The sequence below is a fragment of the Hemitrygon akajei genome, chromosome 11, assembly GCF_048418815.1.
Source record: "Hemitrygon akajei chromosome 11, sHemAka1.3, whole genome shotgun sequence".
NCBI lineage: Eukaryota > Metazoa > Chordata > Chondrichthyes > Myliobatiformes > Dasyatidae > Hemitrygon > Hemitrygon akajei.
This window is the reverse complement of record NC_133134.1, coordinates 158,559,637-158,585,345: the sequence shown is the minus strand read 5'-3', so window position 1 is coordinate 158,585,345 and position 25,709 is coordinate 158,559,637. Positions and strand designations below refer to the sequence as shown.

Here is a 25,709-nt window from a genome sequence, read left to right as displayed (position 1 = left end):
AATGCAAACCTCTACAGCACCAGCGATAAAACTGGGGTTCAATTCCCGCCGCTCTCTGTAAGGAGTCTGTACGTTCTCCCCAGGACTGTATGGGTTTCCCCCCACATCCTAAAGACCTAAGGTTAGGGTTACTGAGTCGTGGGCATGCTACGTTGGTGCTACAAGTGTGGCTTGCTGATTTGATTTGATGCAATATGGCCCAGCACACGCCCTTGCTGATTTGATTTGATGCAAACAACATATTATTTCACCGTATGTTTTGAAGTGCATATGATAAATAAAGCTAATTTCTCTGTTGCTGGCCTAAAAGAACACAGTACAGCACAGCCCAGGAACAGGCCCTTTGGCCTACAATGTCAGGGCTGGCCACGATTCCGATTTAAGATCATAAGATACAGGAGCAGAATTAGGCAACTAGGCCATCGAGTCTGCTCCGCCATCTTATCATGGTTGATTCATTTTCCCTCCCAGTCCCAATCTCTTGCCTTCTACCTGTAAACCTTCATGCCCTGACTAACCATGAACCTATCAACCTCTACTTTAAATATACCCAATGACTTGGCCTCCACAGTCACCCGTGGCAACTAATTCCACAGATTCAGCACTCTCTGGCTAAGGAAATTCCTCCTCATAAAAAGATGCCCCTGTATTCTGAGGCTGTGTCCTCCAGTCTTGGACTCCTCCACCCTAGGAAACATCCTCTCCACATCCACCCTATCGAGGCCTTTTATCATTTGATAGGTTTCAGTGAGGTCACCCCTCATCTTCTGAACACCAGTGAGTAGAGACCCAGAGCCATCAAAGCCTCCTCGTGTGACAAGTCTTTCAATCACATTAGTAAACCTCCTCTGAACCCCCTCCAATCAGCATATCCTTCCTTAGATCTGAACAGTGCACGAGGTTCACTTCCTCCAACCCATGCCAACTGGAAGAACAGTCTGCCGGCATCATCCACCTACTGCCCATTCCCACGGCAACGGTTTGGGTCCAGAGGGAGAACAAATAGGTACAGTATGCGGTACATCAGTGCAATGCCAGAGCTTCAACCGGGGGCAGCAGTCCACGGCCATACCGCAAACAGGCCCGTTGGCTCACCCAACATCACTTACTCTCTTCATCAAAGGGGACAGGTCTGCAGTACACCACCAGGTCAGAAAGCTCCAGTGCAATCTTCTTCCTGCGCTCCATCATCTTGCCTTCTTCTTTCTAAGGAAAGACAAAGGCCCACATCAATACCACTACAATGCGAGTTTCCCACACAGTAACTGAACGTAGCCATGATGTGACCTCATTCAGAAGGGGTCTTTTCCTCAGTTTCTCTGCACTCAACGGATATCTGGTTTCTGCAGGATACGCACAGTGTGTGAGCCACCTGTATTGACTCAGATAATACATTCAGTAGCCACTTCATTAGGTACACCTGCTCGTTAATACAAATATCTACTCAGCCAATGATGTGGCAGCAACTCAGTGCATGAAAGCCTGCTAACCTAGTCAAGAGGTTCAATTGTTGTTCAGACCAAACCTCAGAACGGGGAAGAAATGTGATCTAAGTGACTTTGACTGTGGAATGATCGTTGGTGCCAGACAGGGTGGTTTGAGTATCTCAGACACTGCTGATCTCCTGGGATTTTCACGCAGAAGGTTCTGGAGCAGAGGTTCACAACCTGGAATCCACAGACGCCTTGCTTAATGTTATTGATCCATGGAACTCCTGCTCTAGAGTTTACAGTGAACGGTGTAATAAACAAGAAATCCAGTGAACGGCAAATCTCTGGGCAAAAATACTTTGTTAATGAGAGAGGTCAGAGGAGAATGGCCAGACTGGTTCAAGCTGACAGCAACTCAAATGATCATGTGTTACAGCAGTAGTGTGCAGACCAAACCTTGAAGCACATGGCTAGACAGTAGAAGACCACGAACAGGTGGTACCCAACAACGTGGCCACTGAGTGTAATTGTACAACAGACAATCTGAAAAGGCAACAGATCCAGGGATGATTATTTCTGGGGTGCCATTCTTACGACAGTTATAAGTACCCCTGTGGTCCTCCTCCTGGGAGATCAGGTCTGTCTCAGCCTCAGCTGCAGAGATGACAATTATTATTGGGATAATTTGATAGATTCCAGCAACTGCTTCAAGTAAATGAACCTGTTTCCCCGATTATAAATTTCACGGAGCCTTCTTTCTTACCAAGGTATCACCATCCTTACTGAGATAGGGACATGCGGAAAGGCTGCTAGTGAGAGAGATAATATCCCTCCGCTTTCCAGCTCTAGATCGTTGGTGAGACTTCTCTCACAGCCCTGGCCTACACGGTGCCTGCAACCAACAATGACCTGTGAACTTAAAATTCTTTTCGCCAAGAGACCAGTGACTTAATAGAGGTGTATAGGATCGCGAGGGGGCAGAGATGGGGTGAGCTCATGCAGTTTTAATCCCCCCAGGGGCAAGTGCATCAAAGGCTAGACGGTGGAGGTTAGAGCTGAAAGGGGTGAGGTTCAAAAAGGACCATAAGATCAACTCTTTCACACTGAGGGCTGTGTGCACATGGAACAGGGTGCCCGAGGAAATCGTTCAGGCAGAGTCACTAACAATATTTAATTTGGATAGGTACACGGATTGGAAAGGTTTACAGCAGGGTTCCCCAACCTGGGGTCCACGGTCTCCTTGCTTAATGGTATTGGTCCGTAGCATAACAAAGGTTGGGTTAGAGGGATACAGGCCAAAGGTGGAACGAGTTTAGGTAGCACCTTGGTCAGTATTGACCAGTTGGGCCAAAGAGCCTGTTACAATTCTGTACAACTCTTCAGTCTTTATTTACAAAACAGAACATTTAATGTAAAAATACTTTCCGTTATAATTCCTAAACCAGGCAAGAAGAAATCCAAGAGGAGGTGGCCTCATTTCGGACTGTGGGACCTACCCTGGCACCTGCATTCCGAGCTGCGTCCTGGATCTTGGTCACCCAGTCGTTCAGGTCTTCCAGTGATTCCGCAGCCAAGTCCATTGTTGCCCCCGTGGAAGCAAACGAGCCGGCATTTATTTTGAAAACGTACGGACGACTGCCTTTCCCGTCTGGGTGAACAGCTGCAGTGAGACAGATGGGTACAAGAGTCATCGGTACTTCGAAGCAATGAGTCTGCTCCGACCATCTACATCAATCCCATACGGCCACAAGATTCAGAGCGGAATTGAACCATTCACCCATCAAGTCAGCTCCACCATTAATCACAGCTGATCTTTTTTCCTATGTCATTTTCCTACCTTCTCCCTGTAACCCGTAACTCCTTTATCAATCAAGAACCTATCAATCCCCGCTTTAAAGACGCTCAATGACTTGACTTCTGCAACCATCTTTGGCAGCGAATTTTTCACATCCGCCGCCCTCCGGCTGAAGAAATTCCCCCTCATCTCAGTTCTAACGAGGCATTCCTTTGTCCTGAGGCTGTGCCCCTTGGATCCGCAACCCTCTTAACCATTCTAACAGGAACGCTATGAAGACTGTCCTGTCTGGATCATCACTGTGTGGAACAGAAGCTGCAGGACCTTACAGAGGATAGTAAAATCCCCTGAGAGGACCAGCAGGGGCTCCCTCCCCCATTTGTGACATTTACTGGGAGCACTGAATACAAAGGACACAATCCCTGCCATGCACCCCACAATCTCTTTGAGACACTGTTGCCAGAAGTGTTGTCAGGAGGTACAGGAGCATCACGACGAGGACTGCCAGACTGCGTTTCTATCCTCAGGCTGAGACGAGTGAACACTCTGCCACTGTTGAGGTCTCACCACTACGACAGCAAACTGCGCATTACATTAACGTTGAATTATACTTTAATAAATTATTTGCGGTAATATCTCGTTTTAAGAGCTACGTGTGATAAATGTTTTGTGGGTGCACTGCGGTCTGAGAAAAATGTTGTTTCGTTTGGTTGTACAGTCAGATGACAATAAACTTGAACTTCATGATGGGACATCCTCTCCACACCCACTCTACCCAGGCCTTTCAGTGTTCTGTAGCCATTATCGACGCTAGACAGGTAACCTAATTACACTGCTACAGTAGTCAGCTTACAACCTGCTACCAAAGGGAACCATGCGTTTTCCAAGGTAACCACCCTCTCCGGTTCACTTTCTCCACTTTGCCCTCAAAGAGGCAGACATCATCAGGGACCCTCACAATCCGGCACATGCCCTCATCTCTTTGCTCGCATCAGAGGGGAGGCACAGGAGCCTGAAGGCACACACTCAACAATTCAGCTGTAGCTTCTTCCCCTCTGCCATCCGATTTCTGAATGCACATTAAACCCCTGAACACTACCTCACTACTTACTTTTTCATTTTTTTGCATTTCTTAATTAATATTTATTTTTATATATTTCTTACGGTAATTCTGCTTTTGTTATTATGTATTGCGTTGTACTGCTGCTGCTTAACAACATTTGGCAATGATATTAAACCTGATTCTGATTCCATGAACACTACCTTGCCATTCCTTTTCTTTTAAACATGAGGGATCCTGCGGACGCTGGCAAACCAAAATAAAAATAAAGGACGGAAGGAGGGTCTCGACCCAAAGTGTCGACTCTTTACTCAATTCCATAGATGCTGCCTGATCCGCTGAGTTCCTGCAGCATTTTGTGTTTGTTACTCTGTTTCTTTTGGACTATTTATTTATTTTGTAATTTATAACAGTTTTATGTCTTTGCAACGTCCTGAACAGCTTCCCATCCCCTCGGGTTTTGGTACGCGTTCCTTTGAAGAATGAAATGTGGCCTCAAACCCCTCGAGGGAGGCTGACTCCATACTGTCCTCTTGGTGGTGGCATCCGTCGGTCTCGAGAGGCCATGGATCTGCGCCTGGAGTTTCCAGGGCGCAGGCCTGGGCAGGGTTGTATGGGAGACCAGCAGTTGCCCAAGCTGCAGGCCGTCCCCTCTCCACGCCACCGATGGGAAGGGCATTAGGACCCATACAGCTTGGCACTGGTGACGTTGCAGAGCAATGTGTTGTTAAGTGCCTTGCTCAAGGACACAAACACGTTGCCTCAGCTGAGGCTCGAACCAGTGACCTTCAGGTTACTAGTCTGATGCCTTGCCCACGCGCCAACACATACTGCCCTCTAATGGATAAATAAGGCACTGATTTCAATAAACAATCCACTTCAGGAACTTCAGTGGGTCAAGCAACATTTGTGGGGAGGTTAAAGAATTGTCGGCATGTGGGGTCGAAACCCTGCATCAGGAGAAACGGTGAACCCGAGTCCTGGTGTCAGGTTTTCGACCTGAAGCACCATTAGTTCCTTTCCCCTCCCACAGATGCTGCTGAGTTCCTCCACGAGTTCGTCTGCTGGCACTGTTCCTTCGAAGCTGCGCAGGCGTGCGGCCGCGCAGTAACTGAAATGCTCCCGCGCACAAAGCCTTTGTGGCCGTGCAGCTGGAATTTTTAAAAAATGTTATAATAAATTGCCGTGCCGTTCTCAGGCCATGTAAACACTCCCTGCTCAAAGCAATGGTTGGGCCACACAGCAGTCAAAAAAAATTGTAGGGAGCATTGTTTGTTGATCCTCATTCCAGAAACTACCATGACTCGTGTCTCCAAGTCACCGAGATCACGGGCAGTTATACTGAGATACAGCACAGAAACAGGCCATTCAGGTGAATAGCCAGAGGCTTTTCCCCCAGGGCAGAAATGGCTTACACAACGGGTTATAGTTTTAAGGTGGTTGGAAGCAGGTACAAGGGGGATGTCAGGGCTAAGTTTTTCACATAGAGGTTGAATGCTCTGCCAGTGAATGTGGTAGAGGCAGATACATAGAAAACCTACAGCACAATACAGGCCCTTCGGCCCACAAAGTTGTGCTGGACATGTCCTTACTTTAGAAATTACCTAGGGTTACACATTGCCCTCTATTTTTCTAAGCTCCATGTACCTATCCAGGAGTCTCTTAAAAGACCTTATCATATCCGCTTCTACCACCGTCACCGGCAGCCCATTCCACGCACTCACCACTCTCTGCGTAAAAAACTTAAAACTGTGCCCTTTTGTGCTAGCCATTTCAGCCCTGGGGAACAGCCTCTGACTATCCACATGATCAATGCCTCTCATCATCTTATACACCTATCTATCAGGTCACCTTTCATCCTCCGTCGTTCCAAGGAGAAGAGGCCGAGTTCACTCAACGTATTCTCATAAGGCATGCTCCCCAATCCAGGCAACATCCTTGAAAATCTCCTCTGCACCCTTTCTATGGTTTTCATGTCCTTGCTATAGTGAGGCAAACAGAACTGAGCATGGTACTCCAAATGGGGTCTGACCAGGGTCCTATATAGCTGCAACATTACCTCTCGGCTCTTAAACTCAATCCCACAGTTGATGAAGGCCAATACACCATATGCCTTCTTGACCACAGAGTCAACCTGCACAGCTGCTTTGAGCATCCTACAGACTCAGACCCCAAGATCCTTCTGATCCTCCACACTGCCAAGAGTCTTACCATTAACACTATATTCTGCCATCATATTTGACCTACCAAAATGAACCACCTCACACTTTTCTGGGCTGAACTCCATCTGCCACTTCTCAGCCCAGTTTTGCATCCTATCAATGTCCCACTGTAACCTCTGACAGCCCTCCACACTATCCACAACACCCCCAACCTTGCTGTCATCAGCAAATTTACTAACCCATCCCTCCACTTCCTCATCCAGGTCATTTATAAAAATTACGGAGAAGGGGTCCCAGAACAGATCCCTGAGGCACAAAACTGGTCACTGACCTCCATGCAGAATGTGACCCGTCTACAACCACTCTTTGCCTTCTGTGGGAAAGCCAGTTCTGGATCTACAAAGCAATGTCCCCTTGGATCCCATGCCTCCTTACTTTCTCAATAAGCCTTGCATGGGGTACCTTATCAAATGCCTTGCTGAAATCCATATACACTACATCTACTGCTCTAACTTCATCAATGTGTTTAGTCACATCCTCAAAAAATCAGGCTCGTAAGACACAAACTGCCCTTGACAAAGCCATGCTGACACTTCTTAATCATATTATGCCTCCCCAAATGTTCATAAATCCTGCCTCTCAGGATCTTTTCCATCAACTTACCAACTACTGAAGTAAGACTCACTGGTATATAATTTCCTGGGCTATCACTACTTCCTTTCTTGAATAAGGGAACAACATCTGCAACCCTCCAATCCTCCAGAACCTCTCCTGTCCCCATTGATGATGCAAAGATCATCGCCAGAGGCTCAGCAATCTCTTCCCACAGTAGCCTGGGGTACATCTCGTCCAGTCCTGGTGACTTACCCAACCTGATGCTTTCCAACAGCTCCAGCACATCCTCTTCCTTAATGTCTACATGTTCAAGCTTTTCAGTCCACTGCAAGTCATCCCTACAATCGCCAAGATCCTTTTCCGTAGTGAATACTGAAGCAAAGTATTCATTAAGCACCTCTGCCATCTCCTTCGGTTCCATACACACTTTTCCACTGTCACACTTGATTGGTCCTATCCGTTTACGTCTTATCCTCTTGCTCTTCACCTACTTGTAGAAGGCCTTGGTGTTTTTCTTAATCCTGCCTGCCAAGGCCTTCTCATGACCCCTTCTGGCTCTCCTAATTTCATTCTTAAGCTCCTTCCTGCTAGCCTTATAATCTTTTAGATCTCTATCATTATGTAGTTTTTTTTTAACCTTTCGTAAGCTTTTCTTTTCTTCTTGACTAGATTTACAACAGCCTTTGTACACCACGGTTCCTGTACCCTACCATCCTTTCCTTGTCTCATTGGAACGTACTTATGCAGAACTCCACACAAATATCCTGAACGTTTGCCACAATTCTTCCGTACATTTTCCTGAGAACATCTGGATATGCTTCCAAGCTCCTGCATGATAGCCTCATATTTCGCCTTACTCCAGTTAAATGCTTTCCTAACTTGTCTGTTCCTGTCCCTCTCCAATGCTATGGTAAAGGAGACAGAATTGTGATCACTATCTCCAAAATGCTTTCCCACTGAGAGATCTGACTCCTGACCAGGTTAATTTCCCAATACTAGATCAAGTACAGCCTCTCCTCTTGTAGGCTTATCTAAATATTGTGTCAGGAAACCTTCCTGAACACACCCTCCACTCCATCTAAACCCCTTGATCTAGGGAGATGCCATTCAATATTTGGGAAATTAAAATCTCCCACCTCAACTACCCTGTTATTATTACACCTTTCCAGAATCTGTCTCCCTATCTGCTCCTTGATGTCCCTGTTACTATTGGGTGGTCTTTAAAAAAACACCCAGTAAAGTTATTGACCCCTTCCAATTTCTAACTTCCACCCACAGAGACTCAGTAGACAATCCGTCCATGTCTTCCTCCTTTTCTGCAGCCATGATACTATCTCTGATCAACAGTGCCACACCCCCACCTCTTCTGACTCCCTCCCAGTCCTTTCTGAAACATCTAAAGCCTGGCACTCTAAGTAGCCATTCCTGCCTCTGAGCCATCCAAGTCTCTGTAATGACCACCACATCATAGCTCCAAGTACTGATCCACACTCAGAGCTCATCAGCTTTGTTCATAATACTCCTCGCATTAAAATAGACACATCTCAAACCATCGGTCTGAGCATATCCCTTCTCTATCACTTGCCTATCTTCCCTTTCGCACTGTCTCCAAGCTTTCTCTATTTGTGAGCCAACCGCCTCTTCCTCCATCTCTTCTGTTCAGTTCCCACCCCCAGCAATTCTCGGTTAAACTCTCCCCAATAGCCTTAGCAAACCTCCCTGCCAGGACATTGGTCCCCCTGGGATTCATGTGCAACCCGTCCTTTTTGCACAGGTCACACCTGCCCCAAAAGAGGACCCAATGATCCAGAAATCTGAATCCCTGCCCCCTGCTCCAATCCCTCAGCCACACATTTATCCTCCACCTCACTCTATTCCTATACTCACTGTCGCGTGGCACAGGCAGTAATCCTGAGATTACTACCTTTGTGGTCCTGCTTCTCAACTTCCTTCCTAACTCCCTGTAGTCTGTTTTCAGGACCTGCTCCCTTTTCCTATCTATGTCGTTGGTACCAATATGTACCATGAACTCTGGCTGTTCTCCCTCCCACTTCAGGATATCGTGAATGCAATCAGTAACATCTCGGACCCTGGCACTTGGGAGGCAAACTACAATCCGAATTTCTTTCCTGTGACCACAGAATCACCTGTCTGACCCCCTAACTATAGAGTCCCCTATCACTGCTGCCATCCTCTTCCTTTCCCTACCCTTCTGAGCCACAGGGCCATCCCCCCCACCCCCCAACAGTACTCAAACAGGAGTACTCATTGTTAAGAGGGACCACCACAGGGGTACTCTCTAGCCTCTGACCTCTGCCCTTTACTCTCCTGACTGTCACCCACTTATCTGTCTCCCAAGTCCCTGGTATGACTACCTGCCTATAGCTCATATCTATCACCTCCTTGCTCTCCCTGACCAGACGAAGGTCATCGAGCTACATCTCCAGTTCCCCAACACAGTCCCTCAGGAGCTGCAGCTCGACGCAGATGTGGCTGTCCGGGAGGCTGGGAGTTGCCCAGACTGCCCACATCTGACACCCAGTACAGAACACTGGCCTCACACACATACTTCCTGTCTATATTCTACACAGGCAACCTACCTCGCCTCGACCCGTTATCGCTGAAGCCCTCCTACTCGGTCCCCCTCTACTCTGTCGCCCTCTCTATAAAACTGTCTCCTTTTAAACTCTTCTCGCTGTTCTACCTGGCTGACGTCCACGCGCTTGCGCAGTCATGCCCCGATCAAACCGCTGAAGAAATAACCAATAGGGAGTTTTAAGAGACTCTTAGATAGGTACATGGAGCTTAGAAAAATAGAGGGCTATGTGGTAGGGACACTCTAGGCAGTTTCAACAGTAGGTTACATGGTCGACACAAAAGTGTGGGCCGAAGGGCCTGTAATGTTTCACCATTTTATTCTCCCTATGCTATCTGCAAGTGCAGCCTGGATTCTGCTTCTCATCGACACAAGCCAACTTATTCACTTACCAACGTCGTTAGGGTGCTGGAAGAAAGCTGAGCTCCCAGAGGAATGCCATGCAGTCACAGGGAGAACATGCAAACTCCACCCAGACCGTAGCCGAGTTTAGGAAAGAACCCGATCACTGGTGACACGAGGCAGTCTCTCTACTGTCCTTGCCTCTGCAGTCACCGGTACACTGTCACACCTCACTGAAGGACAAAACGTGGGCCTGTAAAACTGGCTGCTCTGAATGCTCTTACACACTAAGCTGAATACAAACTAACCACTGGAAGGAACACAGATCGTCATGATACGAGGATAACAAGCACTCTCATAGGAAAGTAAGCCGGCCGGTGGTGTAGTGGTGCCCGCACCGGACTTCGAGGGTTCAAATCCGGCCAGCTCTTGCGCGCCCTCCACCTGTGCTCCACTGAGCGTCAAGCTAGCAACTCTACCTCGTGAGAAACAGACAAGATTGCTAAAGAAAGGGCAAGGTTGCCACCTGATACGCCACAAGGTGCGGAAAGAAACAACACACATGAAAATAAACAGTCCTTAGTGCCTGCTCCAGCATCCATCCGCAGTATGGCTGGTCGTCAACTTCAGAGCCATTCTCTGCCCTATTCCCATATCACTCAATTTCCTTACCCAGAATTCACCCTGTCAGAGGTATTTCCGCTGATCCACCCATCACCCCCTCCCTCAACCTCCACTGCCATCTAGACCATCAGAACAAAGAAACAAGCTGAAGTATCTCAGACATGAAACCTTAACTGTTTACTTCTCCACAGATGCTGCCCGATTTGCTGAATACTTCCAGAATTTTCTGCTTTCATTTCATTTTTAAATTATATTGTCTGTTTATTTATTGAAATAGGCCCTTCGAACCACACCACCCAGCAATCCCCTGATTTAAAATCTGGCTTAATCACAGCATGACTTACATTGGCCAGTTACAAGTGGTTGTGGAGGCCAGGTTACTGGGTGCATTTAAGGCAGAGATAGGTAGGTTGTTGGGCAGAAGGCAGGTGAGTGGGGGTGACAGAAAGAATTGGATCAGCCCACCAGCAGAGTTGATGGGCCGAATGGCCTACTTCTGCTGCTATATCTTATGGTCTCAATTAACCTACCAACTGGAAGGTCTTTGGACTGTGGGAGGAAACCAACACTGTCACAGGGAGAATGTACAAAGTCCTTATAGGCAGTGATGGGTATTGAACTCAGGGAGCTGGTACAGTAAAACGTTGTGCTAACCACGAAACACCACCATGCTGCTCCAAGTACTTGAAATTGTTAACGTGGGAGACATGAACAATGATGTCCCCGGGCTGTCCGTGACTTCTTTCCAAGCCTCGGTTTTAATTTCTGATTTCTGGCATCTGCAGATAGCCTTGGAGCTTCACTTTTCCCTCCTGTGAGGTCTCTAATCCCTGGCACATGGCTGGGTGTGAAGAAACCAAGCAAGATTTAACCGAAGTAATACTTGCCACTTACCAATCTGACAGGAAGGGACATCCAGAACTCCTCTCAACATGTCTCCAAGAGGACTGTTCTCAGTTAGACGCTATGAGTGAAGGGAGAACAGTGAGAGTGAGGAAACTCTGAATTCTCGTGTTGAATCTATGCTTGATTTATCAATTTTACAGCTTTAGAGCAGCCAATAAAATCTTTAAGAGGAGAAATAAGTTCTTCATTTAAAATATTCTTTTGAGCCCATCCAGTTCAAAGTTTCTTACCCATCTCTCTGGCACCAATGTACTTACGTTTATGATTTCTTCCACGTAATTAGCAGGGAACCAAAGCTGCCGTTTACCTCCATAGTCACCCTTCCACCTGGAAGATAAACTGTGATTAAAATCCGCAGCGTGCCCTGGCTGCTCCCACAGAGCCAAGACCCCAAAGAGTTTATGGCACCACAGAGGCACCGTTGCTCCAGTGACCAGGGTTCAGTTCTGATCTCTGGTGCTGACTCAGTGGAGTCTGCACGCTCTCCCAGTGATCTGGGCGTGTTCTCCCAGTGCACTGGTTTCCTCCCGATGCTCCGGCTTCTGGGCTGGCAGGTTAATTGGCCATTGTAAATGTGTGGGTGAGTGGTACCCCCATTCACCCAGGTCATGTCCTCTTCTCATTGCTACCATCAGGAACAAGGAACAGGAGCCTGAAGGCACACAGTCAACGAGTCAGAAACTGCTTCTTCCCCTCTGCCATCTGATTTCTGAATGGACGATGAACACATGGACACTACCCCACTATATTTTCAAAATTATTTTTACACTAATTACTTAATTGAACTATATATAAATATAACGGCCTGGTAAAGGTTTCACTGCTAACGTTGCAGGGTATTTCATGTAATGGTCTTTCTGTAGAAGCAGTGTTTGGGTTATGGCTAGAGATAACGGGTGCTTCGGAATGTGAGCCGTCCAATCAGGAGAGAAGGCATGGGGAGCGGGTTTTTCTCGTGCCAGTGTGAGCTTTTATCTTTTGTTCGGCGGGAGACGAGGAGAGAAAACACTGGAGATACCTGGTCGTAGGACTCAACCCGGTGGGGACCGTGACTCGATGAGCAAGATGTGGGAGCCTGCTAACTCTTTTGCACAGCACAACTCCAACCTGTGCACATTTAATATGGGCCCTTTTCGTTTTCTTTTCTTTACTAACCCTTTAGTTAAGTTAGTATTCCTAAATATACTTCCTTTAATTATAGGCCGCGTGCGGTCTGTCACTTCCTGGCAACGAGCTGTAACAGGGCAGCCAATCAAACAGCATTCACACAAACTGGGCTTCGGGTGGGAGCGGTATCCCAAACCGGAGTGCGCGTTCCCTAGACGTGAGCGGCTGGAGAACAGCGGGTCTTCCGGCGCCGTTGGGAGTCTGCCATCGACGGCTAGCCAGCCGTCCCCAGAGGCGGGAAGAAAGTAATTCCCAGATTTCTTTTCCTCTATTATTATGCATTGCATTGTACTGCCACCACAAAGCCAACAAATGTCATGGCATTTGCCGGTGATGTTAACCTGCTTCTGGTTCTGGTAGACTGTGGAAGTTGATGGGAATTAAAAAAAAGGTCAGAGTAGCTGTGGTGTAGAAGTTACCACATGGCGTGTAGTCCACGAGAGACAAGGAGCCTGTTTCTCTGCTCTATCTCCCATCTCTAGTATTAGATTCAGTTTAGCACTGGAGGTGAAAGGTCAGAAGAATGGGGTGAACATTGTGACACTTTAGATCAGGGAGTTCTCAACCTGGTGTCCACAGACCCCTTGCTTAATGGTATTGGTCCATGGCATAAAATAAGGTTGGGAACCTCTTATTTAGATAATGTTTCTAAAGAAGTGGATGTTTCCTATAGTGGGGGAGCCAAGGACCAAGGGGCCCAGCCTCAAAGTACAACAACATCTCTTTAGAATGGAGATGAGGAGGAATTGAGGTGACGAATTTGTGGAATTCACTGCTGCAGACACTTGTGGAAGTCAAGTCATTGGGTGTACTGAAAGCCGAAGTTGATAGTTTCTTGATTGGTAAGTGCGTCAAATGTTATGGGGAGAAGACAGGGGAATGGGGTTGAGAGGGATAATAAGTCAGCCATGATGGAATGGTGGAGCAGATTCAATAGCACAAATGGCCTAATTCTGCTTCTTATGGTCTTATGATACAAGGGGTGATTGATAAGTTAGTGGCCTAAGGTAGGAGGAGTCAATTTTAGAAAACCTAGCACATTTATTTTTCAACATATTCCCTCCTACATTTACACACTTAGTCCAGCGGTCGTGGAGCATACGGATCTTGGACCTCCAGGAAGTGTCCACAGAAGGGGTGATTGATAAGTTTGTGGCCTACGGTAGAAGGAGATGAGTTATACAGCTCTCGTTACATGCACGGGCAGTTCAACTCTGAGTGATTGTGCAGAAAAGTTTGAAGTTATAACTCATCTCCTACCTTAGGCCATGAACTTATCAATCACCCCGATGGGTTATTCAAACTTAATCACTCAGAGTTGAACTGCATGTGCATGTAAAGACAGCTGTATAACTCATCTCCTTCTACCTTAGGCCACAAACTTATCAATCACCCATCTGTGGACACTTCCTGGAGGTCCAAGATCCATATGCTCCACGACCGCTGGACTAAGTGTGTAAATGTAGGAGGGGACTATATTGAAAAATAAATGTGCTAGGTTTTCTAAAATTGACTCCTTCTACCTTAGGCCATGAACTTATCAATCACACCTCACCAGTAGATGGACAGGAGGAGTTTAAAGGGATTTGAGCCAAAGGTAGGCAACTGGGACTAGTTTGGGGCTAACACCATTGTCAGCATGGGTGAGTTGGGTGATAGGGATTATTTCCATGCCTGTACCATAAGGGCATTGTGCTAACCACTACTTACTGTACCATACCATATTTAAAGGGAATCTGAGGGGGATCTTCTCCATGAAGGGGGATACTAGGTTCAATTACAACATTTAAGTCTGCATAGGTACATGTAGGGCTATGGCACAGGAGTAGACAGAGAAACAGACTGGCATGGACTAGATGGGCTGAAGGGCCTCTTTCAGTGTTGTATGACTCTATAAAGAAAATCACCGTGACCAGGACAACACAATGTACTTGTCTGTTATGTTAGGCCCAATATGACCCAAAATCAAATGTTCCATCAGCTATGCTCAGCACCCACTGCAAGCCCTGCACTGTTCAAGTCACAAGGGAGTCGGGTTCTGGGCAAAGATGAAGCCTTCTGTGTGAGCTTACCACCCGACGTCCTGCTTGTCGACGTTCTGTATAATGGCGTTCTTGCAGAACGACAGCTCGTCTTCCCGCTGTGCCTTGTAGTCGTACAATGCTTTCACCGTACACTGCAATGAACCAAAAAACTACTCAGAGTCTAAGCAGGGGGATTGACACTGTATGACGCGCTCCAAAGCCGAAGAAAGTATGTTTGATCCCTCATTAAGAAACCAGCAGAGATGAACAATCTTGTAACAATTAAAAAAACTAATGAAACTAAAACTAGTGATATATAATAAAACAAGCTGTCTAAGAGTATTGAAACAGTCTTAAGGATTAAGTGATCTTAGCATATTTATGCGTACTTAAATATTAAGCGATCCTAGCACACTTAAGCGTACTTAAGCATTAAGTGAATTTAAACATAATAGAGAAATTAACGTTCTTAGATGTCAGCAGTCAACCAAAAGATTTCATTCCACTGGCCTACCCTCTCATCTAATCAGATTAAAATTGAACCAAGAAAAAGTGTGAATACTTAACTATAATCTTCACTTCTACCACACCCCAACCCACCTGACAGATTTCCCAAGATAAGCATGCAACACAAAATACAATACAGGCAGGCAGGCAGAAAATAGACACTTGGCTCCAACTGCATTGAGATATTGATGTTTCCAACAGTGAAAAGCTTCCGTTTAATGCTACCTGACCTGAGGAGTTCCTCCAGCATTTTGGGTGTGTTACAGTGAAAAGCTGATCTTGCATACTAATCATACAGATCAAGTTGCTGCACAGTGCACTGAGGTTGCACACGATAAAGCGATAGCAATGCAGAATAAAGCGTAGATTGTGAAATCAAGCAGCCATCGTACATGATTAAACACTTCTGTCATCTTCTTTGCTACCCGAAGAACATGTTCCTTTCTTTCACTTCTAAAATATTTGCTTCTCTTTCCAAAGATGAGTCATAGTCATACAAAACTACAGCACAGAAACAGGCCCTTCAGCCCATCTAGCCCATAATGAACCATTTAAACTGTCTAGTCCAATTGACCTGCACCCAGACCATAGCCCTCCCTTCCATGTACCTATCCAAACCTCTGAGATTGAGCTCGCATGCACTACTTGTGATGGCAGCTATTTCTACACTCTCACGACTCTCTGGGTGAGGAAGATTCCCCTCATGTTCCCCTTTAAACATTACAACTTTCGCCCTTAACCTCTAGTTGTAGTCTCACCCAGCCTCAGTGGAAAAAGCCTGTTTGCATTTACCCTATCTTATACCCCTCATAATTTAGTATCCCTCTATCAATTCTCCACTCAGTCTTCTATGTTCCAAGGAATAGTCCAAACCTATTCAATCTTTCCATATAATTCAGGCCCTTCAGGCCCAGCAAAACCCTTGCAAAATTCCTCTGTACTATTTCAACCTAAATTATATCTCTCCTGTAGGTAGGTGGCCAAATCTCCACACAATACTCTAAATAAGGCCTTCACGACATCTACAACTTCAACATAATATCCCATCTCCTGTTCGCAATATCCTGATTTATGAAGGCTAATGTACCAAAAGCTTTCATTACAGCCCTATCTACCTGTGACTCCCCCTTCAACAAATTATGGACCCATATTCCCAGAGCCTTTTGTTCAACTACACCGTTCACTGTACAAGACCTACCTGTACAAGGTCAGTGCAAGATGCTGCCTGACCTGTCTAGAAATTCCATGATTTCTAATTTTTATTTCAGATTTCCCACATCTGCAGTTTCCCCCCCCCCCCTTAAAACGATGACTGATTGCAGACGCTGAAGATGCACTGGTACCATACCACAGACCAAATGAGTACCAGCAGTGGAGATGATCAGGTCCACTTGTATCTACACTGGCACTGACTCTGCCTTCTTTCGAAGCACTACACTGAATACTCAAGGTAAGGGGTGGCAAACCTTTCTGAGAGCACGCGCCCAAGTTGGTGATAATTGCCAAAAAATCTCTCGGGTATAATATCATGATATAGTACGACCTGGTGTCCAGGCTGGAGTTGGTGCTGCCCCCCACCCAGTGTTTGCTCTATGATGGCTCGAGTCTGAACTTTTTATTGCGTGGCTGTATTTTACTGATATCTTTATGTGCTCGCTACCTTGTCTGTGCCCTTTGTGCTGTGTGTGACGGTTGGTACTGTGTTTTGTACCTTGGCTCTGGAGAAACGCTGTTTTGTTTGGCTGCATTCATGAGTATTCATGTATGGTTGAATGACAATTAAACTTAAATTGAACAGAAGTGAATTGAATACTATCCAAACACTGCTACATACAGTGAGGATTTCAAAATCCACTGTCACCTGTTCTTGCTGGCGCCAAGCTGGCATGAGACATTTCCTGTGAAAACATCTCACTGCTCTTGTGTTGTAAAGAAAATCATTCACTGCTTCATTTGGCAATAAAGATAATCACTGTGTATCTTTTTACTATGGGAGGAGTTTGAAGAATCAGGGAGCGGCACTGCATGTTGCCAAATCTTTGCATGTGCCTTAAGTTTGTCAGCCCTGCGTATTGCCTGAATTTCCTCACACCCGCTTTGTTCAATACTAAGCATCCAAAGGGAGAAGCCGTCTATGTACGTGATACTCCAGTGCTTGAGGGAAAAAGTAGCACATTATTTCCTGATATGGGGTCTGGGAGGCGTGAGTGAAGGGAAGAGTACTGTGTCAATAGCCAGTTCGTTAATATTACTGTCGATGTGGGTGTTGCTGAAGTGGCTGACACGGATATAGTTCAAATGGTTTAAAGAATTTTGGGCGGGTTCATGGATGCAAAAGGTTTAGTGCGATATGGACCAAACACCAGCAAAGGGGATTAACTCAGATAAGTAAGTCGGTCAGCACAGATATACGTTAGGCTGAAGGGAGCACAAGAGGTTCTGCAGATGCTGGAAATCCTGAGCAACACACACGATGCTGGAGGAACTGAGTAGGTCAGGCAGTATCTATGGAAGGAAATAAACAGTCAACGTTTCAGGCCAAGACCCTGAAGTCCTGATGAAGGATCTCAGCCCAAAATGTTGACTTTTTATTTCCCTCCATAGATATTGCCTGACTTGGTGAGTTCCTCCGGCATGTGTTAAGCTGAAGGACATGTTTCGGTGCTGTGCAGCTCTCTGACCCAACTCCCAGCATATGGCACCCTCGCCCACACCTCCAATGAATTACAGAAACTAGCTGCTTGGCCCATCAGACCTGTGCGGGCGCTGTGGCTTCACAAGAAACTCCTTCCATTCCCGTTAAACTAGACCCTAACAGCATACGAGTCCATTGCTCCCTCTAATGTTTGCTCCGATCTCTTTAAGGCTCTATGCTACTTACTCAGTGACCACATTCCAACCAAGGTCCTGCCACACCTTTTAAAATGCAGCCTATCAAGACCTCAGCTCTTGATCTTACAAGGCTGACCGGTGCAGACAGCAGATGTTACCCGACCACAGTACGTGTCAACTGGGGGCAAGAGGCTTCTACACACATGGGAACAGAGGGCAAGGCAAGATCCACTGGGTAAATCCTGACCTTAAACGTTGGCATCTGATTGGCTTCCACATAGAACCCCGACTGCCGTCCTTCATAGAGAGCACCATAGTCTGGTTCCTGTGGAAAGGAGAAAATGCGTTAAACCCATTCACCTTGCACTCTGTTACAAAACACCAAGAGGCCCTTGGTCTCAGCACACTCACACCTTGTCCAGATACAGGGCAGTCGGGTGGGCTGGCCTCCTGTGAAATGAGCTCTTCGAGACTGCGTGGGGCGCCAGAGAGCTTTGGACGCTGAGGTTTTTAAAGCATCCGAATTGGTTAATTGTTGTTTCATTAATGAGAGTCATTAATTGTTTAGAGCTCCTTCTGTTTTCCTCAAGCAACCTGCTATCTGTAATGTGGTCTCCTGGTGTTTTCTGCTTAAGCTTGTTAAGGTTATTTTGATACACTCAGGGATTCCATGTCATTTGTAATATTTAAGTGGATGCCGTATTAGTGCCAACCACAGGGTCCTAGTTTTGAGAATGTTACGTCTCACGGTGTTGCTCAGCCGAGCCACCAACGTTCCGTTACAATTATTATGAATATGCTCTTATCGCTGTCTCCACACCAGTGTGTTTCCTCTGCACTTGGGTTCCGATATTACCAGCACACGTCGTGAGACTCTGCACCCGAGAGTCATCCCATGACGCAGAGGGAGCTCAAAGCCACAAGTAGACCTCACCCACCACGTGCGAAAGTCTGTTCCCTAGAACCTCAGGGGTGGACAGTAGATGCAGATACGGCCATCTTGCCCATGTCCTAAGAAATAAGTTCAATTTCCCACTTCAGGCGGAGACCAACAACTAAAAGCACCGACCGAGGGCTCTGGAGGCTAAATGCCAACAAACTACGAAACGCTTCCAAACAAATGCTCGAGTAAAACCGTCCACATGATTCACTCTTGGGTTATATAACATGAGAATTAAATTCCAGGTATTCATCTACAAGTGGATATTTCTTGCTGTCAGTGAGCTGTCACCATGGTGACAGTTGAGACATCATTAGCAACATAAAGCAGGTTTATCAGACAACAGTCTCTCACACATCCTGGACTTTGTACTCTTGTTGGCCAAGGTTTAAGAAGAACCTCCGACTAGTGCAAAGGGTTTCCATCCTGAGAACACACCACAACACAACACTGAGCATATTTACACAGAGCGCCGCTACAAGAAAGCGGCATCCATCATCAAACACACCCCCCACCACCTCTCTTTGTTCAACGATCATCGGACAGGAGGTGCAGAAGCCTTAGGCCCAACACCACCAGGTTCGAGAACAGTTCTTACCCTCCCACCATCAGGCTCCTGAACTGGCACAGATAACTTCACTCACCACAACTCTCTGAGTCGATTCTACAACCTACAGACTCACTTTAGCACTTTGTTTGCCCAATTTGGGCTCTTCTGCACATTTGTTGCTTGTCAGTCTTTGTGTATATATATATTTTTTCAAATTCTATTGTATTTATTTAATTTTCCTGGAAATGTCTGCAAGAAAATAGATCCCAAGGTAGTATCTGGGTACATACAGGTGGCCCCCGTCTTTCGAATGTCTGCTTTACGACAGCTCGCTCTTAAGAGGATTTTCGCTTTTATGAAAAAAAGACGCCTGCTTTATACACACGTTTACCCCGAGAAAGACTACCATGACCGTGAAGCCTTGTGCGTGCAGTTGTGTGTGCATGCGTGTACGTGCCGATTTTTTTCAACAAATCGATTTTGGCTCGTTGCCTTCCCGACTGAGATAAGTGAAACTACACCATACACAGAATATTTCTACTTTATTCATTATATCATTCCTGCTTTTACTATACGTTAGTGTTATTTTAGGTTTTGTGTGTTATTTGGTATGATTTGGTAGGTTTTTTTTGGGTCTGGGAACGCTCAAAAATTTTCCCCATATAAATGAATGGTAATTGCTTCTTCGCTTTACGACGTTTCGGCTTACAAACGGTTTCGCAGGAACACTCTACCTTCGGATAGCGGGGGGGTACCTGTATACATACTCTGATGATAAATTTACTTTGAGCTTTGAAGAGGGAGCTACAACGCAGGAGTTGTTGCTGCACTTACCGCCGTGCCGATTTTTTCCAAGGCTTCCTCGTTTATTGGGTAGCGGAGTTTCATCTTCCTATATAATGGGTGTTTCTCATAGTAGCTGACCAAGTCAACAAGGCTTTCAAACTCTGAGCTTCCCAGGCTGACCATCTGCCCTTCCTGATGCACACGACAATGCTTAATCTTTCCTTCCGCTCTGAGTGAGAAAGGCAGTACAGGAATTAGTAGGTAACATCGCAGTTGAGTGGACTACCTCTGGTTCAGGAAGCTACAGTCCCATGCTAGAAACCGCCCAGCAACGTCCAAGCTAAAGAGTGCCATCTGTTAGATCCACCACCGAAAACACTTGTAAAGATCTGAAAGCACTGGGCATCAAGGTAGCATAGCGGTTAACATGATGCTATTACAGTGTGGGGCGACGGAGTTCAGAGTTCAATAATGGCGTCATCTGTAAGGTGTCTGTGGGTCCTCCCCGTGGAATGGTGCCCTTTCCCCTGGGTGCTTCAATTTCATTCACGGTCTAAAGACGTACCGGTTAGGTTAACTGGTCCACAGGTTAGGGTTAAATTGGAGTTGTCGGGTGTTGCTGGGGCAACGCCGTATTGCCAAAGAAAATAAGGCATCCTACCAGGAAGCAACACACACAAAATGCTGGAGGAACTCAGCAGGTCAGGCAGCGTCTATGGAAATGAACAGACAGTCAATGTTTCGGGCCGAGACCCTTCTTCAGGACTGAGAAGGAAGGGGGAAAATGCCAGAATAAAAGAAGTTTGGGGGGGGGGGGAGAGGAGGGGAAGGAGGCTAGTTGTAAAGTGATACAGTAGGTGAAGCCAGGTGGGTGGGAAAGGTCAAGGGCTGGAGAAGGAGGAATCTGATAGGACAGTGGAGTATAGCAGAAAGGGAAGGAGGAGGGGGGCCCAGGGGTAAGTAATGTGCAGGTGAGAAGAGGTAAAAGTGTTTGGAATATGGTGGGGGGGGGGGGGGGGGGAGTGAATTTGTTTACCGGAAGGAGAAATCGCCATTCATGCCGTTAGACAGACCGCTGTTAAGAGTCAGACAGAATACAAGGTGTTGTTCCTCCATCCTGAGGGTGGCCTCATCTTGGCACTAGAATTAAATATTTCTTAAAGGTTGTGAACTTTTGGGGTGGATGAAAGGGGAGTTAATCAAGCAGACTTAATCCTCTAGAGGAGGGGTTCCCAACCCTTTTTATGCCATGGATCCATACAATTAACCGAGGGCTCTGTGGACCCCAGGTTGGGAACCCCTGCCCTAGACAAGAGTTGAGATTCTTGAGTATTGTTGGAGCTGAGCCCCTGCAGCCAAGTGAACAGTAACGATTGAAGGGCAAGAACGTCTTCACACTTACCGGAACGAGATAGCATAGGAGGAGGGCTCACTCCTTTTCCGAACTAGGAAGGCACCATCTCGAGGTACCCTCACCAGCATGTGCTCGGCCTGGGTCCGTGTGAGGTTGGCATGGTACCACCTGAGCGGCAAAGGGAGAAGAGAGCGCATCACAAAAGCTGCCAAGAACTGCGTTGTTAGTGTTCTAACTTATTCTAGCTCTGTATGAGCAGTATGCAAAACAAGCTTTTCACTGTACAGTCAAGTTCGCGAGTTCCGCATGCGCGAATTCAACCAACCGCGAGTCACGAAAACCCGGAAGTGCTCTTCCAGCACTTGTTATTTGAGCACGTACAGACATTTTACAGACGTACGACATTCAGCAAATGTTTCACTGTAAAATATTTACCCAATTCTCTTTTGCATTTGTTGTAGAATAGCAAGAGCTTGAAGTACAACTATTTGATTCCCCAAAAGAAGTGTCACAAGTAGACAGGCTGGTGAGGTAAGAACATAAGGAATAGGAAATTGGAGTCAGCCATCTGGCCCATCGAGCCTGCTCCAGCACTCAGATCATGGCTGATCTGGTCATGGACTCATCTCCAGCTAGCTGCCTTTTCCCCATAACCTTTAGTTCTCCTACTATGCAAAAATCTATCCAACCTTGTCTTAAGCTTTTAGCACATTGGCCTTATCAGTCACCGCACTGAATTTAGAAGTTGGGATGCTAAGTTCCCTTCTCTGAGGATCGTCACTTTGTCATGGTGGAGAGGTTTGTGAGTTCCTGAGATCCCAAGAACGATGCCACTTGGAGCTCTGCTCCTGGTAGGGTCACTCACAGCAGTAAGGTCAGGGGGGGGAGGCTCCAGACAAAGAGAAATCCAACCAAAATCTCAACGGTGGGGCTGGCAGAAGATGATGACACATCAAGGCGGCAGAGGAGGAGGAGGAGGAAGGCTGCAGCAGTGAATGGTCCCCAGTCTTGCATTCCATGCCACTGGACCCTGACCCTGATCTATCAAGGATCATGTGGTGGCTGCCTGTGTGTCAACCTCCCCACGTTAAACAACGTTGTCCACTAAGGGAATCCGCCCCAACATCGCAGATTATGTGCCTCCACAGCCACCTGAGGAACCATCTTAGGGGAACATCACTCGACTCAAGTAGTTGCACCACTGTTCCTACCTTGTTACAATGTGTGAGATGGTAGTGAGACCACATTTTGAACAGCGTGCTCAGCTTTGGTCACCCTGCCACAGGAAAGATACTATTAAACTGGAAACAATGCAGAGGAGAATTACAAGGAAGTTGCTGGGACTTGAGTTACGAAGAGAAGTTGCGCAGGTTGTGATTTTTTCTGTTAGAAAATGAGGGATGACCTTATAGAAGTGTATAAAATCATTCAATCTTTTATACATAATTTCATATACCTCTATAAGATCACCACTCATTCCACTGCGTTTTGGTTGGGGAATCAAGATCCACAGACGATTCCAAGGGTTGGGGAATCAAGACCTAGAAGATATTCGCTTAAGCTGAGAAGAGACAGACTTAATGGGAACCTGAGGGGCATTTGTTTTTTTACCGAGAAAGTGGTTAATGTACGGAATGAGCTGTCAAAGGAAGTAGTTAAGGCAGGTAGATTAACAACATTTTAAAGCTATTATTAATGCTTTTTGAGATGGTGATTTAGATGCATATCATTTTTTTTTACTGAGTTAAGTATTGTATGTAATTAGTTTTGCTACAACAAGTGTATGGGACATTGGAAAAAAGTTGAATTTCCCCATGGGGATGAATAAAGTATCTATCTATCTATCTATCTATCTACATTTGGACAAGGCTTTGGACATTGGGACAAGTTTCTACAGATGTTTTGTGGAGAGCATTCTAACTGGCTGTATCTCCGTTTGGTACTGGGGGTGGGGGGGGGGGGTTACTGCGCAGGATTGAAATAAGCTGCAGAGACTTGTAAATTTAGTCAGCTCCATCACGGTACTAGCCTTTGTACTATTCGGGACATCTTCAGGGAGTAGTACCTCAAAAAGGTGGCGTCCATCATTAAGGACCCCTATCACCCAGGTCATGCCTTGTTCTCATTGCTACCATCAGGAAGGAGGTACAGACACCTCCTGGTTACTAACCCTCATGCCAGAGGATGCAGATGCTGGCAAGATGGACAGCCTTCCAGATGTGCATCAGATGCCACTGTCTGGTCACCTGGCCTGGTGGAACACTTCCGCAGAAACACTACTGCCCTTCCCAGGACTACTGCTCCCCTGCTCTTTCTCTGCATTTCTCCCATGTCTCCCCCCCCCCCCCACCACTTCATGAACAAGTTCAAGCTGAATTGTCATTCAGCCATACATGAATACAGCCAAATGAAACCATGTTACTCCAGGGCCAAGGTACAAAACACAATACCAACCGTCATACAGAGAACAAGGCACATATAAATAAAATAGTAGTCACACAAAATAAATACAGGTGTCCCCCGTTTTTCGAACCTTCGCTTTACGACAACTCGCTGTTACGAAAGACCTACATTAGTACCTGTTTTCGCTAACCAAAGAGGATTTTCGCTTTTACGAAAAAGACGCCCGCTTTATACGTGTGTTTACCCCGAGAAAGACTGCAACGACCATGAAGCCTTGTGCGTGCAGTTGTTTGCGCATGCGTGTACGTGGGTATGCATGCACGTACGTATGCGTGTACGTGCTGATTTTTTTCCTCCAAATCGATTTTGGCTCGCTGTCTTCCCGAGTTTGATAAGTGAAACTACACTGTACATACAATATTTCTACTTTATATAGGGTGCATATTTATCATATCGTTCCTGCTTCTACTATATGTTTGAGTTATTTTAAATTTTATGTGTTATTTGGTATGATTTAGTAGGTTTTTTTTGGGTCTGGGAATGCTCAAAAATTTTCCTCATATAAATTAATGGCAATTGCTTCTTCGCTTTATGACGTTTCGGCTTCCAAACAGTTTCATAGGAACGCTCTACCTTCGGATAGCGGGGGGAACCTGTATAGCCCAAGTCCCTGACTCCATAAGAGTTGCTGCTGTCTGCAGTCGAACACGATACAGCTTGTCTTCTGCCAAGCAAACACTAGGGGGCAGCACCAACTTCAGCATGGATACGCCACAGGGTAACAGGTTGTTCCTCCTACCAATCCTGGCCCTTAGGTCAAAATCTGCTCCCTCCTCTCTATTCTCTACCTCCCACCCACAAGAACTGTTGGCCTGGTGATTGCGTTCATTGCGGTCCCCGAGTTTGAAGAAGCTTCCTGGCCGACATTTGTCACACAACAACTGTACCAGCAGATGGAGCTTACCAGAAGGTGGGGAGGAGAGATTCTGGATGCCTGCCCGTGTACCACGACACCGTTGTGAAGCTCCATCACAGAGCGCACAGCTGTAGCAGCAAGAAGTACTTGCTGCGAGGGGTGTTGAAGTTCAGGTTCAAGTTTAATAGTCATTTCAACTGCATACATGTACATAGCCAAACGAAACAAAGTTCCTCCAGACCAAGATGCCCAACACAGAATGTATAACTCACACACAACCCAAAGTATATATTAATAATATTATCACAAATAAATTAACAAATAATAAGGCGCATTTACATCACAAGTTAAAAAGTAAACAGTATAATGCTACTGGTACTTCATATGTAATGAGACCTGGGAGGTGACAGGGAGTTCAGCAGTCTCACAGCCTGGGGGTAGAAGCTGTTTCCCATCCCAACAGTTCTTGTCTCGATGCTATGGTAGCTCCTGCCTGATGGTAGGGGGTCAAAGAAATTGTTGGATGGATGGGAGGGATCATTGATAATGCTAAGGGCCCTGCGCTTCTGACAGATATATTTGATGGGTGCTAGAGAACCTACGATGGTCCTCTCAGCACTCCTCACAATTCTTTTAAGGAAGCGATCTGGACCAGCAGTACAACTCCCTGGGATGCTCCGGCCTCAGACAGCATCTCCTG

General features: G+C 46.3%; 1 protein-coding gene across 2 annotated transcripts in view; it reads right to left on the bottom strand.

Annotated features, from left to right (window-relative positions):
• The window catches only part of plcg1 (phospholipase C, gamma 1), a 184,650-nt gene that overhangs the window by 19,060 nt on the left and 139,881 nt on the right, over positions 1-25,709 (bottom strand). For both annotated transcript variants that reach the window (XM_073062029.1, XM_073062028.1), the window contains exons 18-25: positions 21,739-21,858; positions 20,385-20,565; positions 18,308-18,385; positions 14,770-14,873; positions 11,788-11,857; positions 11,519-11,588; positions 2,927-3,090; positions 1,110-1,206 (exon numbers count right to left, since the gene is read on the bottom strand). In XM_073062029.1, the coding sequence (XP_072918130.1) occupies positions 1,110-1,206; positions 2,927-3,090; positions 11,519-11,588; positions 11,788-11,857; positions 14,770-14,873; positions 18,308-18,385; positions 20,385-20,565; positions 21,739-21,858 (884 nt within the window). The remainder of the gene's footprint in view (positions 1-1,109; positions 1,207-2,926; positions 3,091-11,518; positions 11,589-11,787; positions 11,858-14,769; positions 14,874-18,307; positions 18,386-20,384; positions 20,566-21,738; positions 21,859-25,709) is intronic.